The 22,184-nt window shown below is 41.5% G+C and overlaps 1 protein-coding gene across 2 annotated transcripts in view; it reads right to left on the bottom strand.

The window, feature by feature from the left end:
- TRIM54 (tripartite motif containing 54) overlaps positions 1-22,184 on the bottom strand; it is a 32,347-nt gene extending 10,163 nt beyond the window's left edge. The window contains exon 1 of one of the 2 annotated variants that reach the window (XM_064295156.1): positions 21,674-22,184. In XM_064295156.1, the coding sequence (XP_064151226.1) occupies positions 21,674-21,841 (168 nt within the window). In that variant the 5' untranslated portion in view covers positions 21,842-22,184. The remainder of the gene's footprint in view (positions 1-21,673) is intronic. The other variant, XM_064295155.1, reaches the window with a different exon arrangement.

Below are 22,184 nucleotides of genomic sequence, written 5' to 3'. Positions count from 1 at the left end.
TACATTAATTGTTTTTCTAATGTTGAACCATCCTTGCATACCCGATATGAATCCCACTTGGTCATGGTAAATTATTTTTTTGATATATTGTTGAATTCTATTGGCTAGAATTTTGTTGAGGATTTTTGCATCTATTTTCATAAGGGATATGGGTGTGTAATTTTCTTTCATTTCTTTTTTTGTGGTGTCTTTACCTGGTTTTGGTATCAGGGCTATGCTGGCTTCATAGAACGAGTTTAAGAGTATTCCATTCTTTTCTATGCTTTGAAATACCTTTAGTAGTAGTGGTGTTTACTCTCCCCTGAAAGTTTGGTAGAATTCTCCAGGGAGGACTTCAGAACTAGGACTTTTTTTTTGTTGGGAGTTTTTTTAATTACCTTTTCAGTATCTTCTTTTGTTACAGGTTTATTTAATTGTTTCACCTCTGTTTGTGTTAGTTTAGGTAGGTAGTGTGTTTCTAGAAATTTGTCCATTTCCTCTAGGTTTTCAAATTTGTTGGACTACAATTTTTCATAGTATTCTGTTATGATTCTTTTAATTTCAGTTGGGTCTGCTGTGGTTTTGCCCATCTCATTTCTTATTTGGGTTATTTGCTTCCTCTCCTATTTTTCTTTTGTTGGTTTGGCCAGTGGCTTATCGATTTTGTTGATCTTTTCAAAGAACCAGACTTTGGTCTTGTTAACTCTTTCATTTGTTTTTCTGTTCTTGATTTCATTTAATTCTGCTGCAATTCTTATTATTTGCTTTCTTCTGGTGCCTCAGGGCTTCTTTTGTTGCTCTCTTTCTACTAGTTTAAGCTGTGGGTTTAATGTTTTGATTTTGGCCCTTTCTTCTTTTTGGATGTGTGCATTTATTGCTATAAATTAACTTCTGAGCACTGCTTTTCCTGTGTCCCAAACGTTCTGATAAGATGTGTTTTCATTTGATTCTGTGGATTTCTTTATTCTGTCTTTAATTTATTCTATAACCCAGTAGTTTTTGAGCAAGGTGTTGTTCAGTTTCCATGTATTAGATTTTTTAAAATAATTTTTATTTTGCTTTAAGTGAAAGTTTACAAATCAAGTCAGTCTCTCACACAAAAAACCCATATACACCTGGCTACACACTCCCAATTACTCTCCCCCTAATGAGACAGCCCACTCTGTCCCTCCACTCTCTCTTTTCGTGTCCATTTCACCAGCTTCTAAACCCCTCCACCCTCTCATTTCCCCTCCAGGCAGGAGATGCCAACATAGTCTCAAGTGTCCACCTGATCCAAGAAGCTCACTCCTCACCAGCCTCCCTCTCCAACGCATTGTGCAGTCCAATCCATGTCTGAAGAGTTGGCTTTGGAAATGGTTCCTGTCCTGGGCCAACAGAAGGTCTGGAGGCCATGACCTCTGGGGTCCTGCTAATCTCAGTCAGACCATTAAGTCTGGTCTTTTTATGAGAACTTGAGGTCTGCATCCCACTGCTCTCCTACTCCCTCAGGGGTTCTCTGTTGTGTTCCCTGTCAGGGCACTCATTGGTTGTAGCCGGGCACCATCTAGTTCTTCTGGTCTCAGGATGATGTAGACTCTGGTTGATGTGGCACTTTCTGTCTCTTGGGCTTGTAATTGCCTTGTGTCCTTGGTATTCTTCATTCTCCTTTGTTCCAGGTGGGTTGAGACCAATCGATGCATCTTGGATGGCTGCTGGATAGCATTTAAGACCCCAGATGCCACTCTTCAAAGTGGGATGCAGAATGTTTTGTTAATAGATTTTATTATGCCAATTGACTTAGACGTCCCCTGAAACCATGGTCCCCAGACCCCCGCCCCTGCTACGCTGGCCTTCGAAGCATTCAGTTTATTCAGGAAACTTCTTTGCTTTTGGTTTAGTCCAATTGTGCTGACCTCCCCTGTATTGTGTGCTGTCTTTCCCTTCATCTAAAGTAGTTCTTATCTACTATCTAATTAGTGAATGCTCCACCTCTCCCACCCTCCCTCTCTCCCCGCTCTTACAACCACAAAAGAATGTTTTCTTCTCAGTTTAAACTATTTCTCAAGTTCTTATAGTAGTGGTCTTACACAATATTTGTCCTTTTGCAACTACCTAATTTCACCCAGCATAATTCCATGTATTTGATTTTTTCCTTGCTTTTTCTGTTATTGATTTCTACTTTTATGGCTTTATGGTCAGAAAAGATGCTTTGTAATATTTTGATGTTTTGGATTCTGTTAAGGCTTGCTTTGTGGCCTAATGTGTGATCTATTCTGGAAACTCTTCCATATGCGTTGGAAAAGAAAGTATACTTGCCTGCTGTTGGGTGGAGTGTTCTGTATCTATGAGATCAGATTTGTTGATTTGGGGATTTAGATCTTCCATGTCTTTATTGAGCTTCTTTCTGGGTGTTCTGTCCTTCACTGAAAGTATGTGTTGAAGTCTCCTACCATTATTTTGGAGTTGTCTATTTCTCTTTTCAATGGTATTAGAGTTTGCTTTATGTATTTTGGAGCCCAGTGGTTGGGTGTGAAAATATTTATTATGGTTATGTCCTTCTGGTGTATTGACCCCTTTAATCATTATATATCCTTATCCTTTGTGGTGGATTTTGCTTTAAAGTCTATTTTGTCAGAGTTTAATATTGCCACTCATGCTGTTTTTTGATTGTTTGCTTGATATATATATTTTTTCATCCTTTGAGTCTTAGTTTTTTTCTGTCTTTAAGTCTAAAGTGTGTCTCTTGTAGGCAGCACATAGATGGATCATTTTTTTTTTAATGCATTCTGCCACTCTGTCTCTTTATTGAAGCATTTAGTACATTTACATTCAGTGTAATTATTGATAGGTATGAGTTTAGTGCTGTCATTCTGATGTATTTTTTTGTGTGTGTTGTTGACAGTTTCTTTGTTCCACTTAATTTTCTGTGCTGAGTCATTTTTCTTTATGCATTTCCTTTTCATATTTTTCATTGTTGTTGCTTTTGTATTTGCTGAGTCCTTATGTTTTTCTTGTTTTTTATTTTGATGTGTAGGATTGTTAGTTTCCTTTGTGGTTACCTTAATATTTACCCCTATTTTTCTAAGTTTAAACCAATCTTTTATTTCTTTATATTGCTTTGACTTCCTCTCCATAACAAAGATCTATGACTACATTTTTAAGTCTCTCTTTTTTGTTTTAATGTTGTCTTGTTTTACATATTGACATCTCTGTTTTCATATTTTCCGTGTTTTAGCTTTGATTTTTTTTGTGACTTCCCTATCAGAGTTGATGTCTGGTTGCTCTGTCCTGTGTTCTAGTCTTGAGTTGTTATCTGATGTTGATTTTCTAACCGGAGGACTCCCTTTAGTGTTTCTTGTAATTTTGATTTGGTTTTTAGAAATTCCTTAAACTTCTATTTGTCTGGAAATGCCCTAATTTCACCATGATATTTGAGAGACAGTTTTGTGGGATATATAATTCTTGCCTGGCAATTTTTTTCCTTCAAAGCTTTATATATGTCTTCTTGCCTGCATGGCCTCTGCTGAGTAGTCAGAGTTTAGTCTTATTGACTCTACTTTGTAGGTGACTTTTTGTTTATCCCTAGCTGCTCTTAAAATTCTCTCTTGATCTTTGGTTTTGGCAAGTTTATTATAATATGTCTTGGTGACTTTCTTTTGATATCTACCTTGTGGGGAGTTTCATGAGCTTCTTGGACAGATATCCTCTCATCTTTCATGATATCAGGGAAGTTTTCTGCCAACAAATCTTCAACAATTCTCTCTGTATTCTCTGATATTCTCCCTCCCCACCCCCACCCCCCACCCCCGTTCTGGTACTCCAATCACTCATAGGTTATTCCTCTTGATACAGTCCCACATAATTCTTAGGGTTTCTTCATATTTTAAAATTCTTTTATCTGATCTTTCCTCAAATAAGTTGGTGTCAAGTGCTTTGTCTTCAATCTCACTAATTCTGACTTCCATTACCTCGATTTTGCTCCTATGACTTTCTATTGAGTTGTGTAATTCTGAAATTCTGTTGTTAATCTTTTGAATTTCTGTTTGCTGTCTCTCTGTGGATTCTTGCAGCCTGTTAAACTTGTCATTATGCTTTTGAATAACCTTCTTAAGTTCCTCTATTGCTTTGTCTATGTGTTCCTTGGCTTGTTCTGTGTTTAGCCTGATGTCCTTCCTGATCTCTCGAAGAGTTCTGTATATTAGTCTTTTGAATTCTACCTCTGGTAATTCCAAGAAATTCTCTTCCTCCAGAAAGTTTCTTGATTCTTTGTTTTGGTGGCTTGGTGAAGCTACCATGGTCTACCTTTTTATGTGATTTTATATTGACTGTTATCTCTGAGCCGTCATTAAGTTGTTATATTTATTTATTTTATGTTTGCTTACTGTGTCCTAGCTTCTTGTTTTGTTTTGTCCTGATATGCAAGAATAGGCTGGTCATGTCAGCTAGGCTGATTATTGGCATCTTTGAAACTTTCACGTCTTTGAAACAGCTAGAGCTGTTTCTAGACATGTGAGCCCAGGAGTCCATCTACATTTCTTGGGTGGATTCAGCTCAGGTGTCCAGGTTGTCAGCCACTGAATGTGTGGTGCAGGCTCTCTCCTACAGTCCTGGATGGGCAGCAGTGATTGGAGTAGGCAGAGGTATCTGGCTGCAGTAGGGGGTCATGCACTGACCAAGGCAGGGAGCTGACTGGTGCCCCTGAGTGTCTGGGTGGAAGGCATGTCCCTGTTCCCTTGAGTGCGTAGGTAGGTGGATTTTGTGACCAGACTATGGGTGCCCAATGCTGTTGGCTGTATAGACTGGGAGTCACCACTTATTCTTGGACCCCTATTAGGTGTGGCTTGGTGAAGTGAGTGGAGCCACCAGTCCTCAGGCCTCTGATGTGTGTGAGGACCCTGTTTAATGGTCAGGGTGGTGTCAAATGCCATGAATCTGCCACTTCCCCTTATAGCATATACAGATGAAAATAGGCTTCAGGTATATACCCTGTTATATAGTGCTAATAAGGGCCTACGCTGTTGACCCTTCATGAGCCCACACAAGTCTTTGCAGGGGTGAAAGGCATTCAAAGTCCATGGACCCCTTATGCCTGTGCCTACCTAGGCAAAGAGGCTGTGCCTTCCCTGAGTTCCCCACTTAGGGGAGCTGGTAGGTTATTTTTTCCTGTTTGTTAATTTGTTCCCTCTTCAAAGCTGGGGAATGGCTCAGAACACATGATGGGTCCTACTTCTGGCCCAGGAACTGCAGCAATTGCTGAAGCCAGGCTGGTACCTGGAGCAGAGTGGGCAGGAAAATGTGAGAGAGGTACTTCCCGGAAGGGTTTTTTTTTTTTTTTTTTTAATCTGAGCGGTATGTTAGACCCTTGCACTTATCTTTTGCTGATTGAGTGGCATTTTTTGCTGGTTCTGGAGGCTTGAGCAGACTCTCCACTGCTGGGTCTCTCCCAATGTGGATATGCATCCCAAGTGCCACTGCTTGACTCACCACATGCGCCAGCCAATTCAGCCTGCAGGATGCTGGTGCTGGCCAGATCAGGTCTGGCAACTCCTTGCTGCTTCTGAACCATCTCTCCCTCCCACTGCCACTCAGGCCAATTCCTCAACTTTGTCTTTGATGTTCAGGGCTCCCAGATTGTCATATATAATCAATTTACTTGTTTTTTCAGGTCTTTGTTGTAAGAAGTACCACAGGAATCTTCTGACTACTCCACCAACTTAGCCCTGCCTCCCCCTTCCATCTTCTTTTGATGTTCCCTGAGTCATTAAACTTTTTGCCCATAGAATCCTTCAATATTGCCACTTGAGTCTTGAACTTTTTTTTCAGTTCTTTCAGCTTGAGAAATACCGAGTGTGTTCTTCCCTTTTGGTTTTTTAACTCCAGGTGTTTGCACAGTGGAAGAAATGCTAAGAACCACCAAGTGAAGGAAAAAGACTTTAGTTACGAGAGGTGTATTGGAATGAAGGTGTGAAGAAGTCATTCAGAGGAGAGAACCACCTCTGCCCCCAGGGCTAGGGCTGCTCCAGAAGGACTGGCTTTCCAGCCAGCCTCCTAAGAATATTTGCCTTTTTCATCCCTGATGGGAGGAGAGGCTAGATTTGTAAACAGTGTTTCAGCTGGAAGAGGGGTGGAATAACCTGTTATGTGCTCCATCTCCACATCTGTGTCTGTCCCTCGCTTGTCCTTGGCATCCCTGCTGGAGCTGGTGAGAAAGCCCCAGTAGGCCTCTGTTACTGCCAACTTCTGGGTGGTTCAAATGATAGACCAACAACAAGGGGCCACTCCTGCTCTTGCAGACTGGTTTGGAAGGACCTTTATGTGTGCGCTTACACAGAAGGCATCCAAGTTCAGAGTCTCGTTTGAACCTTCTGTTACAAGGGCTGTAGGCAAGACAGGAAACGTGGCCCCAAATGAATTAGGCAGCCCGTCTTGGGGAGAATGACTAGCATGGGTCATAAATACCAATTTTTTTCTTGGAACTTCTTGAGACTCATAAGAAGGTAACACTTTAGCCTATCACAAGGCTGGAATGGATTGCTTTGAAATTATCCAAGGCTGTGTTTGTGCTTTTGTTCTTCTCAGTAGCTAGAATTTACGAATATTGTTGAGTTTAGGGAATTTGTTAAAGAGTAAGATCACTGGGCTTTTGCTTGGTTAATACAAGCAATACCTTTCAATGTTTAGAATCCAAGTGAATAAGGAGATGTTGGGAGAACTCTAGGCCTGCGAGCCACTGGAGGGATCTTACTTATCTTTGATTTGCTGGCGCCAGGCATATAGAGGCATTCAATAAATGTTTGAATGAAAAGAAAGGGTAATATTCTAAAGCTTTAGCTCAGAGCAAAGACAAACTCCTGGGTAGCCTTTGTCCCCTACCTCCATCCCTCAGTGTACCTTTTCTTTTTGGGGACACAAATGCAGGTACACTCACTATTTAACATCCAACAAGTATGTTTTGAGGGCCTATTTGACGGCAGTGGGTTTTTTTTTTTTTTTTATTTTGTATCAAGCACTGGGCTGGGCTTTAGAAACATTGCTGAATTTAATCCACAAGAGCTTCTTGTAAAGATGGCAGAGGGAATGCACATTTACCCCATGACTTAAACTACAAGAAATATAATGAAGAAGGCTAACATCTACTGAGCACTTACTTTATGCCAGACTTTGCTCTGGGTCCTTTATTTGTATTAACTCATTTAATCCTCACATCAACCCTTTGAAGTAGGTACTATGATTAGCCCCATTTCAAAGATGACAAAACTGGCCCAGGGAAGTTAAACTGCACAAGCCATCAGCTAATAGGTGGAAGAGCCAATATTTGAACTCAGGCCCTCTGGCTTCAGAGCCTGTGCTAATAATCATTATACCACATTGTCAGATACAATAATATTTACACCAAATGAAAGATGATACCCAGAGCTAGCATTCATCTCTCTGTATCTCAGGCAGAGAATGGTTTTTTGTTTTGTTTTTAAAGACTTGTAAATAAAAGGACCTGAAGGGCTTAACGTCAACCCTTCACAGAGGAAAGAAACAACAGTTTGAAAACCAACTGTGCTGCGGGTTCCAGTCATTTGAGCAGAGGTAGACAAAAGAGGGCCCATCAAGCCAAAGACCTGTGTGCCATGGAGTGCCATAAGGCCTCAGCTTTCAACCAGAATGGTCTGCTTGTCTGTGAAAAGGAAACAGCTCAAATCTCAGGACAGACCTTCTCCCGAGGAGCTGCATATTACTCTAAAAAAAAAAAATAAATAAATAGATAAATCATTAGATAACGTGTGAAAATATTCTGAGACAACATAACCAAATTGAGGCACAGGACTGCTTATTAATTCCTTCTCTACACCAAAGGAACCAAACAACTAAAGCGAGATTACAAACCAGTGATGACGTTCAGCCAGCCAGCTTTCATTTAAGAAAACAGTGAAAGAAAGCCAAGGTAAACAGAGGGCTGAGTCAAGAAGACTCACCCTCAGCCTCGGGGAGGGGGGGAATAAAAACTACCCCATTCAAAGATCAGTAGCCCTGGTGGTGCAGTGGTTAAAGCTCTCGCCTGCTAACCGAAAGGTCAGCAATCTGAACCGAACAGGTGCTCCGCAGGAGAAAGGTGCGGCAGTCTGCTTCCCTAAAGATTTACAGCCTTGGAAACCCTATGGGGCAGTTCTACTATGTCCCATAGGATTGCTATATGTCAGAATCAACTGGAAGGCAGTGGGTTTGGTTATCCAAAGATGAATGATAAGCAGAAGGGATGCAACAGGGAAACACAAGATGATACAAAAAGAAAAGCATGACAAGCAAAGGACAGATGAAGAATACCCTTTGGAAGAAAAATTGCCCCAAGAAACAGAATAGTATTTCAATTTCAGTCACTTTTAAAGAAATGAAGAAGACATAATCTCTTTGATTAAAGAAGAGATATAAACGATCAAAGACAGGAGATGAAAAGTGAGCTGATAGAATTAAGGAAAGGAATCAAGTAAAATCTACTATTAATATAGAAACAAAATCCACATTTTAAGCAGTAGAAAGTTAAATCTATGATGAAAGAACAGAGATAAAAGTAATCAGGAAGATGAAAAATACGAGGGGGAAAAAAGAGGGAATTCACTATATGACTAAATGTTCCTGCAGAAGACAACAAAACAAATGGGAACAAAAAATAATTCAAAGCTATGGCCATCCCATCCTTACAAATCATTTTCAGGGAGGTCTTGGCAGGTAAATGTGTTAACCCAAGGCTGAAAGCCTGGTACCATTTCTCCTAGAGAAGTCTCAGGGGGAATGTATTGCTACCTTCGTGTAACTGAAGGGCTGTCATGAGGAAGGGGGATTAGATTTTCTCTACAAAAAAAGGGCTAATGGTAGAAGGACATTCACCACTGTGTTAAGAATGTTCTTTTAATGTTGTCCACCTATGGGAAATGTCCCTAGCAAGGAAGTGAGCACCCTGACATGGTAGTACTGAAGCAGGGGCTGGAATAACCCTTCTTAGAGACACCAGGATGTGGTGGTGGTATGATAGGAGGAAATAGTAGACCTCTGAACATCTCTGATTCTGTGCACCAGTGAAAACTGAGGTGAAAGTCACAGGGTCCTTATCCTTGGCTTACCTCTTGTTTGGGGACTTGTTAGGATGTCTGAGCCAAGGGTTTTACCTCAAACTCCCTACCAACAGAACTGACTTCAGGGGTAGACATTACCTCTTCACCATACCTCCACCTGCCAAAAAAATTTATTTAGCAGCTCATCCCATTGGTTGAGCCTTTCTCCTGGGACAACGCAATTCAGGCAGGACAGCTCTAAGTCCTTTGTTTGATGAGCACCTTCCTTGGGAAGGGTGAAGAGGGGGCGGGAGAACACACAGGGCAGGGGCTGCACCTCTGCCTTCTTCAAAATTTGACCCAAGGCTGGTGCTGTTCCCCTGGAGCATTCATGTCCTGTTCCCATAGTCCCCTCTCACTTCCGTAGCCCAATTCCTCCAGCCCTATAACACCTATGGCTTGGTTGGCTTTCCTCTTAACCTCCAGGGAATCGTTCCACTTTATAATCGGTTCAGTGATGTTTCCCACTACCAAACTCCCCACCCCACTTCCTTTCCTAACCTCTGGCCAATATATACATGTGCCCTTTGGCACTAGGGCTAAATTTGACCAGTAATAAAATAGTTTATCTTTTGGACTTCCAAGGGCTCTCTGGTTCATGGCACTCATGTTGTTTAGAGGCCCTCAGTGTGTGCTACCTGCACACTCAGTGTTTCCTTAAATATGGTATACGTACTGATGGTAGGCATAAAGATTTTAGGTGGTATGTACATGAACATTTAAAATTTTTATGTGTTTATTTTAATGCATGTTAGGAGAAATGTAACTAACAAGCCCTTAAAACTGGAAAAAATTAATAGATTTTATTGTTTAGAATGTTGTTAGTTGCCGCTGAGTCAACTCCAGACTCATGGCAACCTTATGTATAATAGAGTGAAATGTTGCCTGGTCCTGTGCCCATCTTCATGATTGTTAGTATGTTTGAGCCCATCATTGCAGCTAGCCATCCCACTGAGGGTTTTCCTCATTTTCGTTGGCCCTCTACTTTACCAAACATGATGTCCTCTTCTAGTGGCTGGTCTTTCCTGATGAGGTGTCCAAAGTAAGCAAGGTAAATTTTAAGCTGTACAAGTGAGTCCTTTGACACAGTAAAAAATTATATATTAAAAAATGTGAGTCCTTTTAAATAAAAATATTAAGTCACAGTACAGGTGGTACACACTCTGTATAGCAAAATTCAGGAAAATGAAATGAGAATAAAGTTTGGGAAATATTACTTTTTCCTCTCATCAAAACTTGTCTGACTTGCGTTCCAAACCTTTAACAAATGCAGGGTGACTCATTAGAGAAACTCATCTGTGCGGGATAAGAAGATAAAATTGTTATCTTTTCTCATCCCATTGATGAATACCAATGTTGCTTATTAGTAACATCTCTGTGTTTTAAGAGAGGGCACTAATACAGCATGGTATATGGGAAGACCCTCACGTGCCTGTCAGTTTGTCATACCGTGGGGGCTTGCGTGTTGCTGTGATGCTGGAAGCTACGCCACCGGTATTCAGATACCAGCAGGGTCACCCATGGAGGACAGGTTTCAGCTGAGCTTCCAGACAAAGACGGACTAGGAAGAAGGACCCGGCAGTCTACTTTCGAAAAGAATTAGCCAGTGAAAACCTTATGAATAGCAGCGGAACACTGTCTGATAAAGTGCCAGAAGATGAGACCCCCAGGTCGGAAGGTACTCAAAAGACAACTGGGGGAGAGCTGCCTCCTCAAAGTAGAGTCAATCTTAATGATGTGGATGGAGTAAAGCTTTCAGGACCTTCATTTGCTGATGTGGCATGACTCAAAATGAGAAGAGACAGCTGCAAACATCCATTAATAATTGGAACCTGGAATGTACGAAGCATGAATCTAGGAATATTGGAAATCATTGAAATGGAACAGATAAACATGGATATCTTAGGCATTAGCGAGCTGAAATGGACTGGTATTGGCCATTTTGAATTGGACAATCATATAGTCTACTATGCTGGGAATGACAAGTTGAAGAGGAATGGTGTTGCCTTCATCGTCAAAAAGAACATTTCAAGATCTATCCTGAAGTACAACGCTGTCAGTGATAGGATAATATCCATATGCCTACAAGGAAGACCAGTTAATATGACTGTTGTTCAAATTTACGCACCAACCACTAAGACCAAAGATTAAGAAATTGAAGATTTTTATCAGCTTCTGCAGTCTGAAATTGATCGAACATGCAGTCAGGATGCATTAATAATTTCTGGTGATTGGAATGCGAAAGTTGGAGACAAAGAAGAAGAACCCGTAGTTGGAAAATATGGCCCTGGTGATAGAAACAACGCCGGAGACGGAAGGATAGAATTTTGCAAGACCAGCGACTTCTTCACTGCAAATACCTTTTTTCACCAACATAAATGGTGACTATACACATGGACCTCGCCAGATGGAATACACAAGAATCAAATAGTCTACATCTGTGGAAAGAGATGATGGAAACGCTCAATATCATCAGTCAGAACAAGGCCAGGGGCCGACTGTGGAACAGACCATCAATTGCTCATATGCAAGTTCAAGTTGAAATCGAAGAAAATCAGAGCAAGTCCAAGAGAGCGAAAATATGACCTTGACTATATCCCACCTGAATTTAGAGACCATCTCAAGAATAGATTTGATACTTTGAACACTAATGACAGAAGACCAGATAAGTTGTGGAATGACATCGACATCATACATGAAGAAAGCAAGAGGTCCTTGAAAAGAAAGAAAAGACCAAGATGGATGTCAGAGGAGACTTTGAAACTTGCTCTTGAACATCCAGCAGCTAAAGCAAAAGGAAAAAACGATCAAGTAAAAGAACCGAACAGAAGATTTCAAAGGGTGGCTTGAGAAGACAAAGCAAAGTATCATAATGACATGTGCAAAGAGCTGGAGATAGAAAACCACAAGGGAAGAACACACTCGGCATTTCTCAAACAACTGAAGAAAAAATTCAAGGCTTGAGTTGCAATAGTGGAGGATTCTATAGGGAAAACATTAAGTGACACAGAAGCATCAAAAGAAGATGGAAGGAATACACAGAGTCATTATACCAAAAAGAATTAGTAGACGTTGAACCGTTTCAAGAAGTATCATATGATCAGGAACTAACGGTGCTGAAGGAAGAAGTCCAAGCTACATTGAAGGCATTGGTGAAAAACAAGGCTCCAGGAATGGACAGAATATCAATTGAGAGGTTTCAACAAATGGATGCAGCACTGGGAGTGTTCACTCATCTATGCCAAGAAATTTGGAAGACAACTACCTGGCCAACCAAGTGGAAGAGATCCATATTTATGCCTATTCCCAAGAAAGGTGGCCCAACTGAATGTGGAAATCATAGAACAATATTATTAGTATCACACACAAGCAAAATTTTGCTGAAGATCATTCAAAAGTGGCTGCAGCAGTGTATTGACAGAGAACTGCCAGAAATTCAGATCAAATTCAGAAGAGGACGTGGAACCAGGGATATCATTGCTGATATCAGATGGAACCTGGCTGAAAGCAGAGAATACCAGTACCTGTGTTTTATTGACTAAGCAAAGGCATTTGACAGTGTGGATCATAACAAATTATGGATAACATTGCAAAGAGTGGGAATTCCAGAACACTTAATTGTGCTCATGAGGAACCTTTACATAGATCAAGAGGCAGTTGTTTGGAAAGAACAAAGGGATACTGAGTGGTTTAAAGTCAGGAAAGGTGTGCGTCAGGTTGTATTCTTTCACCATATCTATTCAATCTGTATGGTGAGGAAATAATCTGAGAAGCTGGACTATATGAAGAAGAATGGGGCATCGGGATTGGAGGAAGACTCATTAACAACCTGCATTATGCAGATGACACAACCTTGCTTGCTGAAAGTAAAGAGGACTTGAAGCACTTACTGATGAAGATCAAAGACCAGAGCCTTCAGTATGGATTACACCTCAACATAAAGAAAACAAAAATCCGCACAACTGGGCCAATAAGCAACATCATGATAAACAGAGAAAAGATTAACGTTGTCGAGGATTTCATTTTACTTGGATCCACAATCAACACCCATGGAAGCAGCAGTCAAGAAATCAAAAGACGCACTGCACTGGGCAAATCTGCTGCAAAGGACCTCTTTAAAGTGCTGAAAAGCAAAATGTGACCTTGAAGACTAAGGTGCGCTGACCCAAGCCATGGTATTTTCAACCGCATCATATACGTGTGAAAGCTGGACAATGAATAAGAAAGACTGAGAAAGAATTGATGCCTTTGAATTATGGCGTTGGCGAAAAATATTGAATATACCATGGACTGCCAAAAGAATGAACAAATCTGTCTTGGAAGAAGTACAACCACAATCCTCCTTAGATGCAAGGATGACGAGACTATGTCTTACACACTTTGGACATGTTGTCAGGTGGGATCAGTCCCTGGAGAAGGACATCACACTTGGTAAAGTACAGGGTCAGCGGAAAAGAGGAAGACCCTCAATGAGATGGATTGACACAGTGGCTGCAACAATGGAGTCAAGCATAACAACGATTGTAAGGATGGCGCAGGACCAGGCAGTGTTTTGTTCCGTAGTACATAGGGTCGCTATGAGTCGGAACCGACTTGACGGCACCTAACAACAACAACATAGGGGAAGAAGCACTGATCTGAAGACCTGGTTTTGGATTTGGTGTATATGTGAAATGGGGTCAGAGCATTGGTGGTTTTATAACAACCTTGTCTTCTCATACCGTTTAGTTCACCATCTCCCTCTGTTTAACTGTGACTCGTGTGATCCAGTCATCTCACCTCTCTCCTTTGTGTCTCCACCTCGCTGTCCCTGAAGTGCCCTCTTCCTGTCTGATGTAAGCAATCCCTGAAATTCCAGTTCCTCTGAAATAACCCTAGTGCGTTTAGAAGGGTGTATTCTCCACAGTCCATCCTGTAGCTTCACTCCTTGCTCCACAACTTGCACTTAGCCCTTTGTTTCCACGTAGGATTGATATTTATTACATTTAAATATTAAATTCAAGGAACAGTTTTAAAGAGCCTACTTAGGGCAAGACACATAGACAGGAAAGACAAAGAAGAGAGATATGGCCTCTGTCCTCACAGTACTTATCATACAAAAAAACACCAGTTGCAGACAAGTCAGCCCCAATTCATGGCAGTCCCATGTGTATCGGAGTACATCTGTGCTCCACAGGGTTTTCAATGACTGATTTTTTGGAAGTAGATTGCCAGACCTTTCTTTAGAGGTGTCTCTGGGTGGATTCGAACCCCCAACCTGTTGACCGTATTTATCTCTCAGGGAGGGGATTTTGGAAGATATATATATTCCACAATTGATATATCTATGAGGTTTGAATTTATATAACAAAAAACAAAACAAAGCAAAAAAAACCTTGCTCCCATCGAGTCAATTCCGACTCATAGGAGATGACTATAGGACAGAGTAGAACTGCCCCACAGAGTTTCCAAGGACCGCCTGGTGGATGTCAACTTTTTGGTTAGCAGCTGTAGCCTTTAACCATTTATGTACCTGTATTATTTTTGCAATAAAAATAAACAATAAAAGTTGCTTTTTCATATTGGAAACAACCTGGATATTTATTAGTAGAGGAAAGGTTAAATTATGGTACAATGAAATATTATACAACCATCTTTTTTTTTAATGCAACCATCTTTAACGGAGAGTTCTTAATATGGGAAGAACTCATGTTATAATTTTAGATGGGAAAAAAAAAAAAACTCATTGCCATCAAGTCGAATCTGACTTATAGCGACCCTACATGACAGAGTAGAACTGCCCCATAGAGTTTCCAAGGAGCAGCTGGTGGACTTGAACTGCTGAACTTTTGGTTTGTAGCCAAGCTCTTAAGACATAAATTCTATATAGATAGTAAGATCCCAATTCTGTAGTGGGTTATGACATTTACAAGTGACTTTTAAGTTTTCTTCTTTGTATGCATTTATATTTCCCAAATTTCTATAGAGTATAAATTACTTCATAAAATTAAATATATTTGAAATAATTGTCATTGAGTAATAGAGTTATGGGTGATTTCTTACTCCTTTTTTTCTTCTTTTAAGTAAACTTATATTTTTTAAATGCAGTGTTCATTCCTGACATGAATGGAAAAGGGGTGCTAGGCTGCCGTAAAAAAGTAACAGCCAATAAGATAAAACATTACTTATGAGAACCATGAGGAATGATAAATGGAGTGGATGTTTAAGAAGCTGTCATTAACAGTGCACCCTGAAGATGAGTAGATAGGTAGCAGAAGACGAGTAGCAGAAACAGGGAACAGTTTCAGGAGATAAGACAAACTGTAGGAATGTAGGGTACCAAGAAGGGAGCAATGGGGAAAGCTAGAAAGGTGGGTCTTATGGAGTGCTCTGAACTCCAGAGTAAAGAGTCTGAGCTTAATTTTGTAGATGAGGTTTCTGAACTGGGAAGGAAAAGAAAAGCGAATATTAATCTAATAGAGGTGGTTTGGCTAGACAGGAGGGGAGAGAGAGGCTGAAGGTAGAGATCAGCTGGGAAGCAAACGCAGCAGTCAATGCAAGTCACCGCGCTGCCCTCCGACAGCGACAGCGGCAGAGAGCCTGGAAAGGCTGGAGGTGCCGGAGGACCAGCCGATCACTTCGTTGTGGGGGAACGGAAGGAGTCAAAGACCGTTCTGGGGCTTTAGGCCCCGATGCTTGGGAAAAAGCTAGTGCCTCTAATACAGGAGCACTTAACCCGGAGGCCACAGGGTCTCTGTGAACTCGGAGGGGGAAACAAATTACTCCTTTATTTTTACTGCTCTCTAGTAGAAATGGAGCATTTCCTTCAATCATGAACATAGGCAACAAACCACAGTAGTTTTAGCAGAGTAGCTGTGACTTCATCACCAACAGAAATCACAGGTATTTTCAGATCACATTACAGTTGTTGCTGAAATCTCAGAAAACCATTTACACTTATCACTACCTCTAAATTAGTTAACAGGCCCACTGCTAAGTCTCATTATTTAATGTGTTAATCAAGAAGCACATATGTTACTCTATCAAACATGTTTACAGTATTTCGTTATATTCCACTGTTTCTCAACTTTTTTCATTATTATCCCATCCAGGAGTTCTTTAAGCCATGTATCCCTAATAGCCCTCTACCTATTAAATTCTAATACCACAGACATACTGTATATCTGTTTATGTACTGTACGTCTATCTGAGCTTTATACATGAAGAGAGTAGGATTTTTTTCTCCCCTCCCTCAAGAACCAATTTTTGCTCCTTGGGGCCATGCCACCCCTGTTGATAATGAATGTTGTGTTCTAATGCAATCGGTTTCCTTTATAATCATATGTATTATGTTTTATGCATTTAAAACATGGTTCTTAGGAGGGGCCTATAGGTGTCACCAACTGACAATGGGGTCCATGGCACAAAAAAGAGATTCTCTCTGCCCTGATTTAAGTCCCTCAGTAGTCTCATCACAAATAGAACTTTACACTCTAAGGTGTAGATGGCAACCTCCTTAGTGCCTCCCCAGAGCTGACAGTCTGAACCTGGGCTAACAATCACTCAGCTGGCCAATCTCCCATTAGCAAAATCATATATTCTGCTTCTGTTTTTCTTTCAATTTTAAGACTAATAACTGATTGGTTCTATCGTACATGTAATTGTTTTGGTTCTTTCCTTCACTCTTACTTTTATATAGGGAGACAGCCCCATAAAGTAAAATTTCATGTGCCAATAGCATGATGGGTGGAGGAAATTCCATCAGTCTAGTAGACAGAACACCTGGATTTATGTTCCTACTCTGTCGCTTTGTTTGTGTGACTGTACCGTTTCCTGTGTTCTCTCTTCCCTGCAAAATGGAGATAACATCCTTTCTCTCTAATTCAAATGGAATCATGTAGGTGAGGGCACTCTATAAATTATAAAACACTGTGCAAACACAAAGGATTGTTAACAATCCTAATCTAGAGCTTAAAAATAAATGACCACACAGAACCACAGGGCATGAAATAGCTATTCTTCCTTTACTGCAATGTATAAAATGAAAAGGAATAAATAAGTGGAATTTAATTCTGACTATGCTCAAGGCTTCTGAGTGACATACATGCCATGAGTTCTCTCTCTTTCAGGCTACATGGTGCCTTCTGTTTCCTTTGTAATGTTCCATAGCATCGACTAGAAATGTTCCTTCTAGATGGAGGCCCTGTAAACGCAGTTACTCTTATCAAATCCATACTTCTCACACTGTTTTCCCTCTTCCCTGGCTATCCAGGAAGATGTTAATTCGGGACACTGGCCCAGGAGGCAGGGGTTGTTGGAAACCATCTCCCCTCACCTGATGAGGTGGCCAGTAATGGATGGCAGGCCATGAAGGTTCTCTCAGCCAGGAACTTGAAATACCCTGGGAAAGCCATGGGGAATGGCAGGCAAAAGACCAGAAAGGTCAGAGCTGAAGAGCCTTAGGAGAATCCGAGTTTCCGCAGAAGCTGAGCTGCAGGTGGGAGGGATTTTGAGTGGAGGGCTAGCCATAGCTGACAGAATCCAGCAAATGACCTGGCACAAGGGATTCGATACGCGGAGACTTAACTGCTAAAGGGTAAATTGATAAGCAAAAGGACGGGTCAAGTTAGGACCCTGTAACAGAACTGAAATCCCTTAAACAATGGAAATCCAAAGCCAAATCCACTGCCATCAAGCCTATTCCAACTCATAGCGATCCTATAGGACAGAGTAGAACTATCCCATTGGGTTTCCAAGGCTATGATGTTTGCAGAAGCAGACTGATACAGCTTTCTCTTGAAGAACAGCTGGTGGGTTTGAGCCCCCAACCTTCCAGTTAGCAGCCAAGTGCGTTAACCACTGCACCACCAGGGCTCCTTAGACAACCAGCCAGTCCTCTTCAAAAGCATCAAGGACACATAGTAATATTCCTTGAATTTGTGTAACCAGATCATTGAAATTACAAGGGATGTTAAAGACAGATTGAAAAGACCCCTTCAATTTATAGATGTGAAAACGGGCTTGAAAAAGCGAAATAACTTGCTTTAGCTCATGTGGCAATTTAGCAAAGAAACTGGGACTAGAACCCAGGAATGCTAAATCTCAGTCCAGGTTTTTTCTGTCCACCAAACCAATTTTCTTTCCTAAAGATTAAGTAAGGTCCCTAACTCTGTAATAAGATTAACGCAGTTGACAAGGTTTTGATGAACCAATTTCTTATAAATGATACCTGCTCAAGGTTGGGCTGGGGAAGTCCTGGCACCCACCATAGGGGGTGAAATGGTCTAGGAGGAAGGCTGTGTGAGATTTTTACTGGCAGGCCTAAGGCTGATGACAACGGGTCCTAACAATTAGCTGATAAAGAACTGGAATTCGGGGTGGGGTGAAATGGAGCTCATCTCTTCCCAAGACTGCTCTTTCCTTAGAGACGGAGGCTCTTTCTTAGTATTCCCACCTCGGCAAGTCCCTCCCTAAATGGAAACCCTCTAGAAAAGCTGTTCCTGAACAACCTTCTCACAAGGCCTCCGGATTGTCTGTTAAATTACAACACGTTACAGGTCATAAGCAAGTGCCCACAGTGAAGTCGGGGCAAGTATAAAAATAAACCAAAGGCTTGCATTAAAGTGGCATAGACACAACAGAGTTCACAAATACAGAAACACATGAGAAAATATTTGTGTCAAATTCCCACACCAACAGCTTTCATCTAGTCAAAATTCTTGGTAGCTGAGTGGGTGCAAGTGTGGGGACAGAGGGAAGCAGAAATTTGAGGAGGTTAAGGCGGTGCTTTGTGTTTTATTCAGTTTAAATTCAGAGAAACAGAGATGCATTACGGCTCCAAAGAAAACTAGTTAAATTCTGATGGCAACTAGGTCAAAATATGTTATGTATGGGGACAGGGACTTGAAGTAAAAGGCAAAAATATGATTTCCTCCCATCCCCTTAATACTGTACAATATTTTCAATTAAATGCTTTTATCTTTTCAAATCTTGTTTGCTGGCTCTCTGGTTAACCTGATCTTATAAAATCACAATTCCCCAAAATTCCTGCTTCACAGAAGCCTTTAGAGCGTTATGTCCATCACAGCAGTTTTTAGAGCAGCAAAACACTGGACAATGTTTTAGAGGACTGCTAAAATAGACTGTGGTCCAGCCGTAACTAGGGAAAACCACAGAACCATTAAAGAGAAAGACACAGATCTGAATGTGTGGGGATGGAACAATCGCTGAGAGTGAGTGAACAAAGCCAAGTATAAGACAATGAGTCTAGTATGCTCTTATTTGTGTTTAAATATGCGTATATAAATACATAAGTGCAAACATGTACCTCTCCACAGAAAATTTCTGGGAGCACACCTAAGAAAGCTGGGAATGGTTACCTCTATCCAAAGAAGGAGACTGAGGGTCTGAGGTGAGTAGCAGATTCACTTTTCATGATATAAACTCCTATATTATTTGAAAAAAAAAAAAAAGGTATGTGTATATGTATATTGCTTATTAAAAATATATGATTGTCACTTTTTAACTTTTATAATAATGAGTCCTGTTAACTTTCCAGGCAATGTTCTAAGGTGTTCTTCCTAAGTAGTTTTAAGATCAAAACAAAACAAAACCCATTGCTGTTGAGTCAATTCTAAGTCATAGCAACCCTATATAGAGGAACCAAAAGCCCTATTCTTATCCCCATACTCAGAAAACAGACGATCTGATTGTGCCGAGTTGTCAAAATGTGGAGGCAATGTGTGAAAAAACTAAATATGTTCATCTTTTAGAGGGGGATGTACTGAGATGTATATACATAAGTGTGGCTGAAGAACTGGGTCAGCCTCCCACCAGGCCTTCCCAAATAAAACATGAAGGAAACAAGCTGTTCACTCTTATCTTCTTGGAAGGCCCAGGGGCTGTTCCACATCACTCCCAAAGAACCATCCCGAAGCCTGGAATCACATTATCTCCCAAATAATCTGTACAGTGTTGGACCCAAACCCAAACCATCCCCAGTTCTCTCTGGGCCCACATCAGTATTCTAGAGCTTCATGGGACCAAAGCAGTGTGCCTGGGTACAGAAGACCAACTGGAACAACAGAGGTCATTTAAACATCTTCTAGTCTCCATGTATGTGACCTATTCCTGGGTCCCACCACACAATTACTGTGTGGCTTGTACTTTAATATCCTGACCACTTTTTTTTAAAGGGCACATTACTTTAGCTTTCAAAACTTCTTTTTGCTTTCACATATTTCAGGTTCAAATGAGGGGTGTTTCAGTATAAATTCATGAGATTTTTGCCATCCCCCCCACCAGCCACCTCAGTCTAAAGAATGTTCAAAATTAGACCAAGGGAAAAAACTGGATAGTGGACAAAGTCGCCTCTCTTACATGACTTGATGACCGGGATGAGCAGGCATAGGAGTCTAGACCCCAACAGAGGGAAAAACTTCTGGCTTTGTACTCTAGAGCCAAATAATGGCAGGTTTGGACACTTGGAGGAATAGGGGATGGAAATAGGCCTCGATGAGAAGACGGTAAAAGAGACTGCAGGTTGCTAGGCAGTAAGGGAAGATGGCAGACAGCTGACGGGCAAGGGCACAGCTGCAGGACAGCCCCATCTTAGTTTGCCCTTCTTTGCCTCCATATATGCTACCCCAAAGAACTTAAAAGGGAAGCATTTTCTTGGTTAAGTTAAAAATCAATTGTGTTCAACACATTTCCTCATAATTTCTGATACAGATGAAGAACTTATTCGTGAAGTTCCTTATCACTGTCATACATACAAAGCCAGCTCTGGCCTATTTAGAGTTATTTCATTTGCAAGGTATCCAGGTCTTTCCCTCTCACTTTCTCTGATCTTTGTTCCATTTCATAGCTTACTAGTACTCCAGTGTAGCACAGGGCAAGAAAGAAAGCTCACTTATAAACCACTCTGGTATATGCTGCTTTTATATTTGAAACCAGTGGCTAAAATGGTATCTGTGAGATCGATTAGTTATGGAAAGTAAAATTTCTTATCTCCCTTCTCTCTGTTTAAGTCAAGTGACCTCAATGCTTTTCACCAGTAGGCCTCTTTACTGAACACTCTGGAGCAGAGCACAGGTTATGGATATAAGCTGGGGAGAATTCCCACTGTGTCTAACGCTGCCCCCACAGAATCAGGGAACTGAGCTTTGTCTTAAATACAAGTAGTTTCTCTGTCATCACAGACCTTTTCTCACAGGATTTATCTTTAAATATTTTATTATCTTGTTGATCTTCTCCCCATATTTTCCATATCACTCTCAAAATCTGAAGCTCCACACTGGAGTGCAGTCTGTCACAGGCTGTGACAGGGCCTGGTGTGGGATCACCTCCCTCCCAGTTTCTATGGGATCTTCTTTCCTCTGTAGGTGCTGGCATTCCAGCTGCTGTACTTCATAGGCTGCACCACCAGCCTACGGCGCAGCTGCTGACTCATGCTCACTTTGGGACCTGCTAGGAGTCAGGCTCTTTTTCTGCTCTTCTGTCACAACAGCCACCACCCACCTCACACAGCATGGTACCCATCACCTTCTCGGGACTCAGCTCTGACCTGGCTCGAAGTCTTATTGCAAGTCTATGTTTCTTCACCCGTCCCTACCCCCGCCCGGGGAGCCCACCTGGAAGACGTCGTTGGCACACTTGCGGCACAGGTTGTGTTGGCAGGGCAGGATCACCACCGGTTTGGAGAACATCTCCAGGCAGATGGGGCAGATGAGCTGCTTCTCCAGGTTGTCCATGCTGTGTGCATCCCCTAGCAGCGGCTTGAAACCCACTGCGAAGTTCATCCCCTCAGCGATCGTGCCTGCCCTGGCCTTGGCCCTGGTCCTGGCCTTCTCTCACTAACTCTGGACCCTTCCTCGTTTACTTTAGACAGTCTGCAGATTCTTATGTTCCCTTCTGTTGCTCACTCTTGAAATAGCTCTGCTATCTCTCCTGTCCTTCCTCTAACAACTTGCCTCGTCCTTAGATGGCTGTCTCCAGACACTTCTGTCTCACCCTGTTCTCTGCTCTATGCCCTAGCCAGGCACATGTAGCTTAATCTATCCCTCCCTCTGTCCCTGGAAAATTCTCCTTTTGTTTCTCAAACGACTTTCTCTTGTTCACTCTGTGGGCAGCACTGTTTGTCCC

The sequence above is a fragment of the Loxodonta africana genome, chromosome 12, assembly GCF_030014295.1.
Source record: "Loxodonta africana isolate mLoxAfr1 chromosome 12, mLoxAfr1.hap2, whole genome shotgun sequence".
NCBI classification, from domain to species: domain Eukaryota; kingdom Metazoa; phylum Chordata; class Mammalia; order Proboscidea; family Elephantidae; genus Loxodonta; species Loxodonta africana.
The sequence above is the reverse complement of the archived record's forward strand: the minus strand, read 5'-3'. Positions and strand labels throughout refer to the sequence as shown.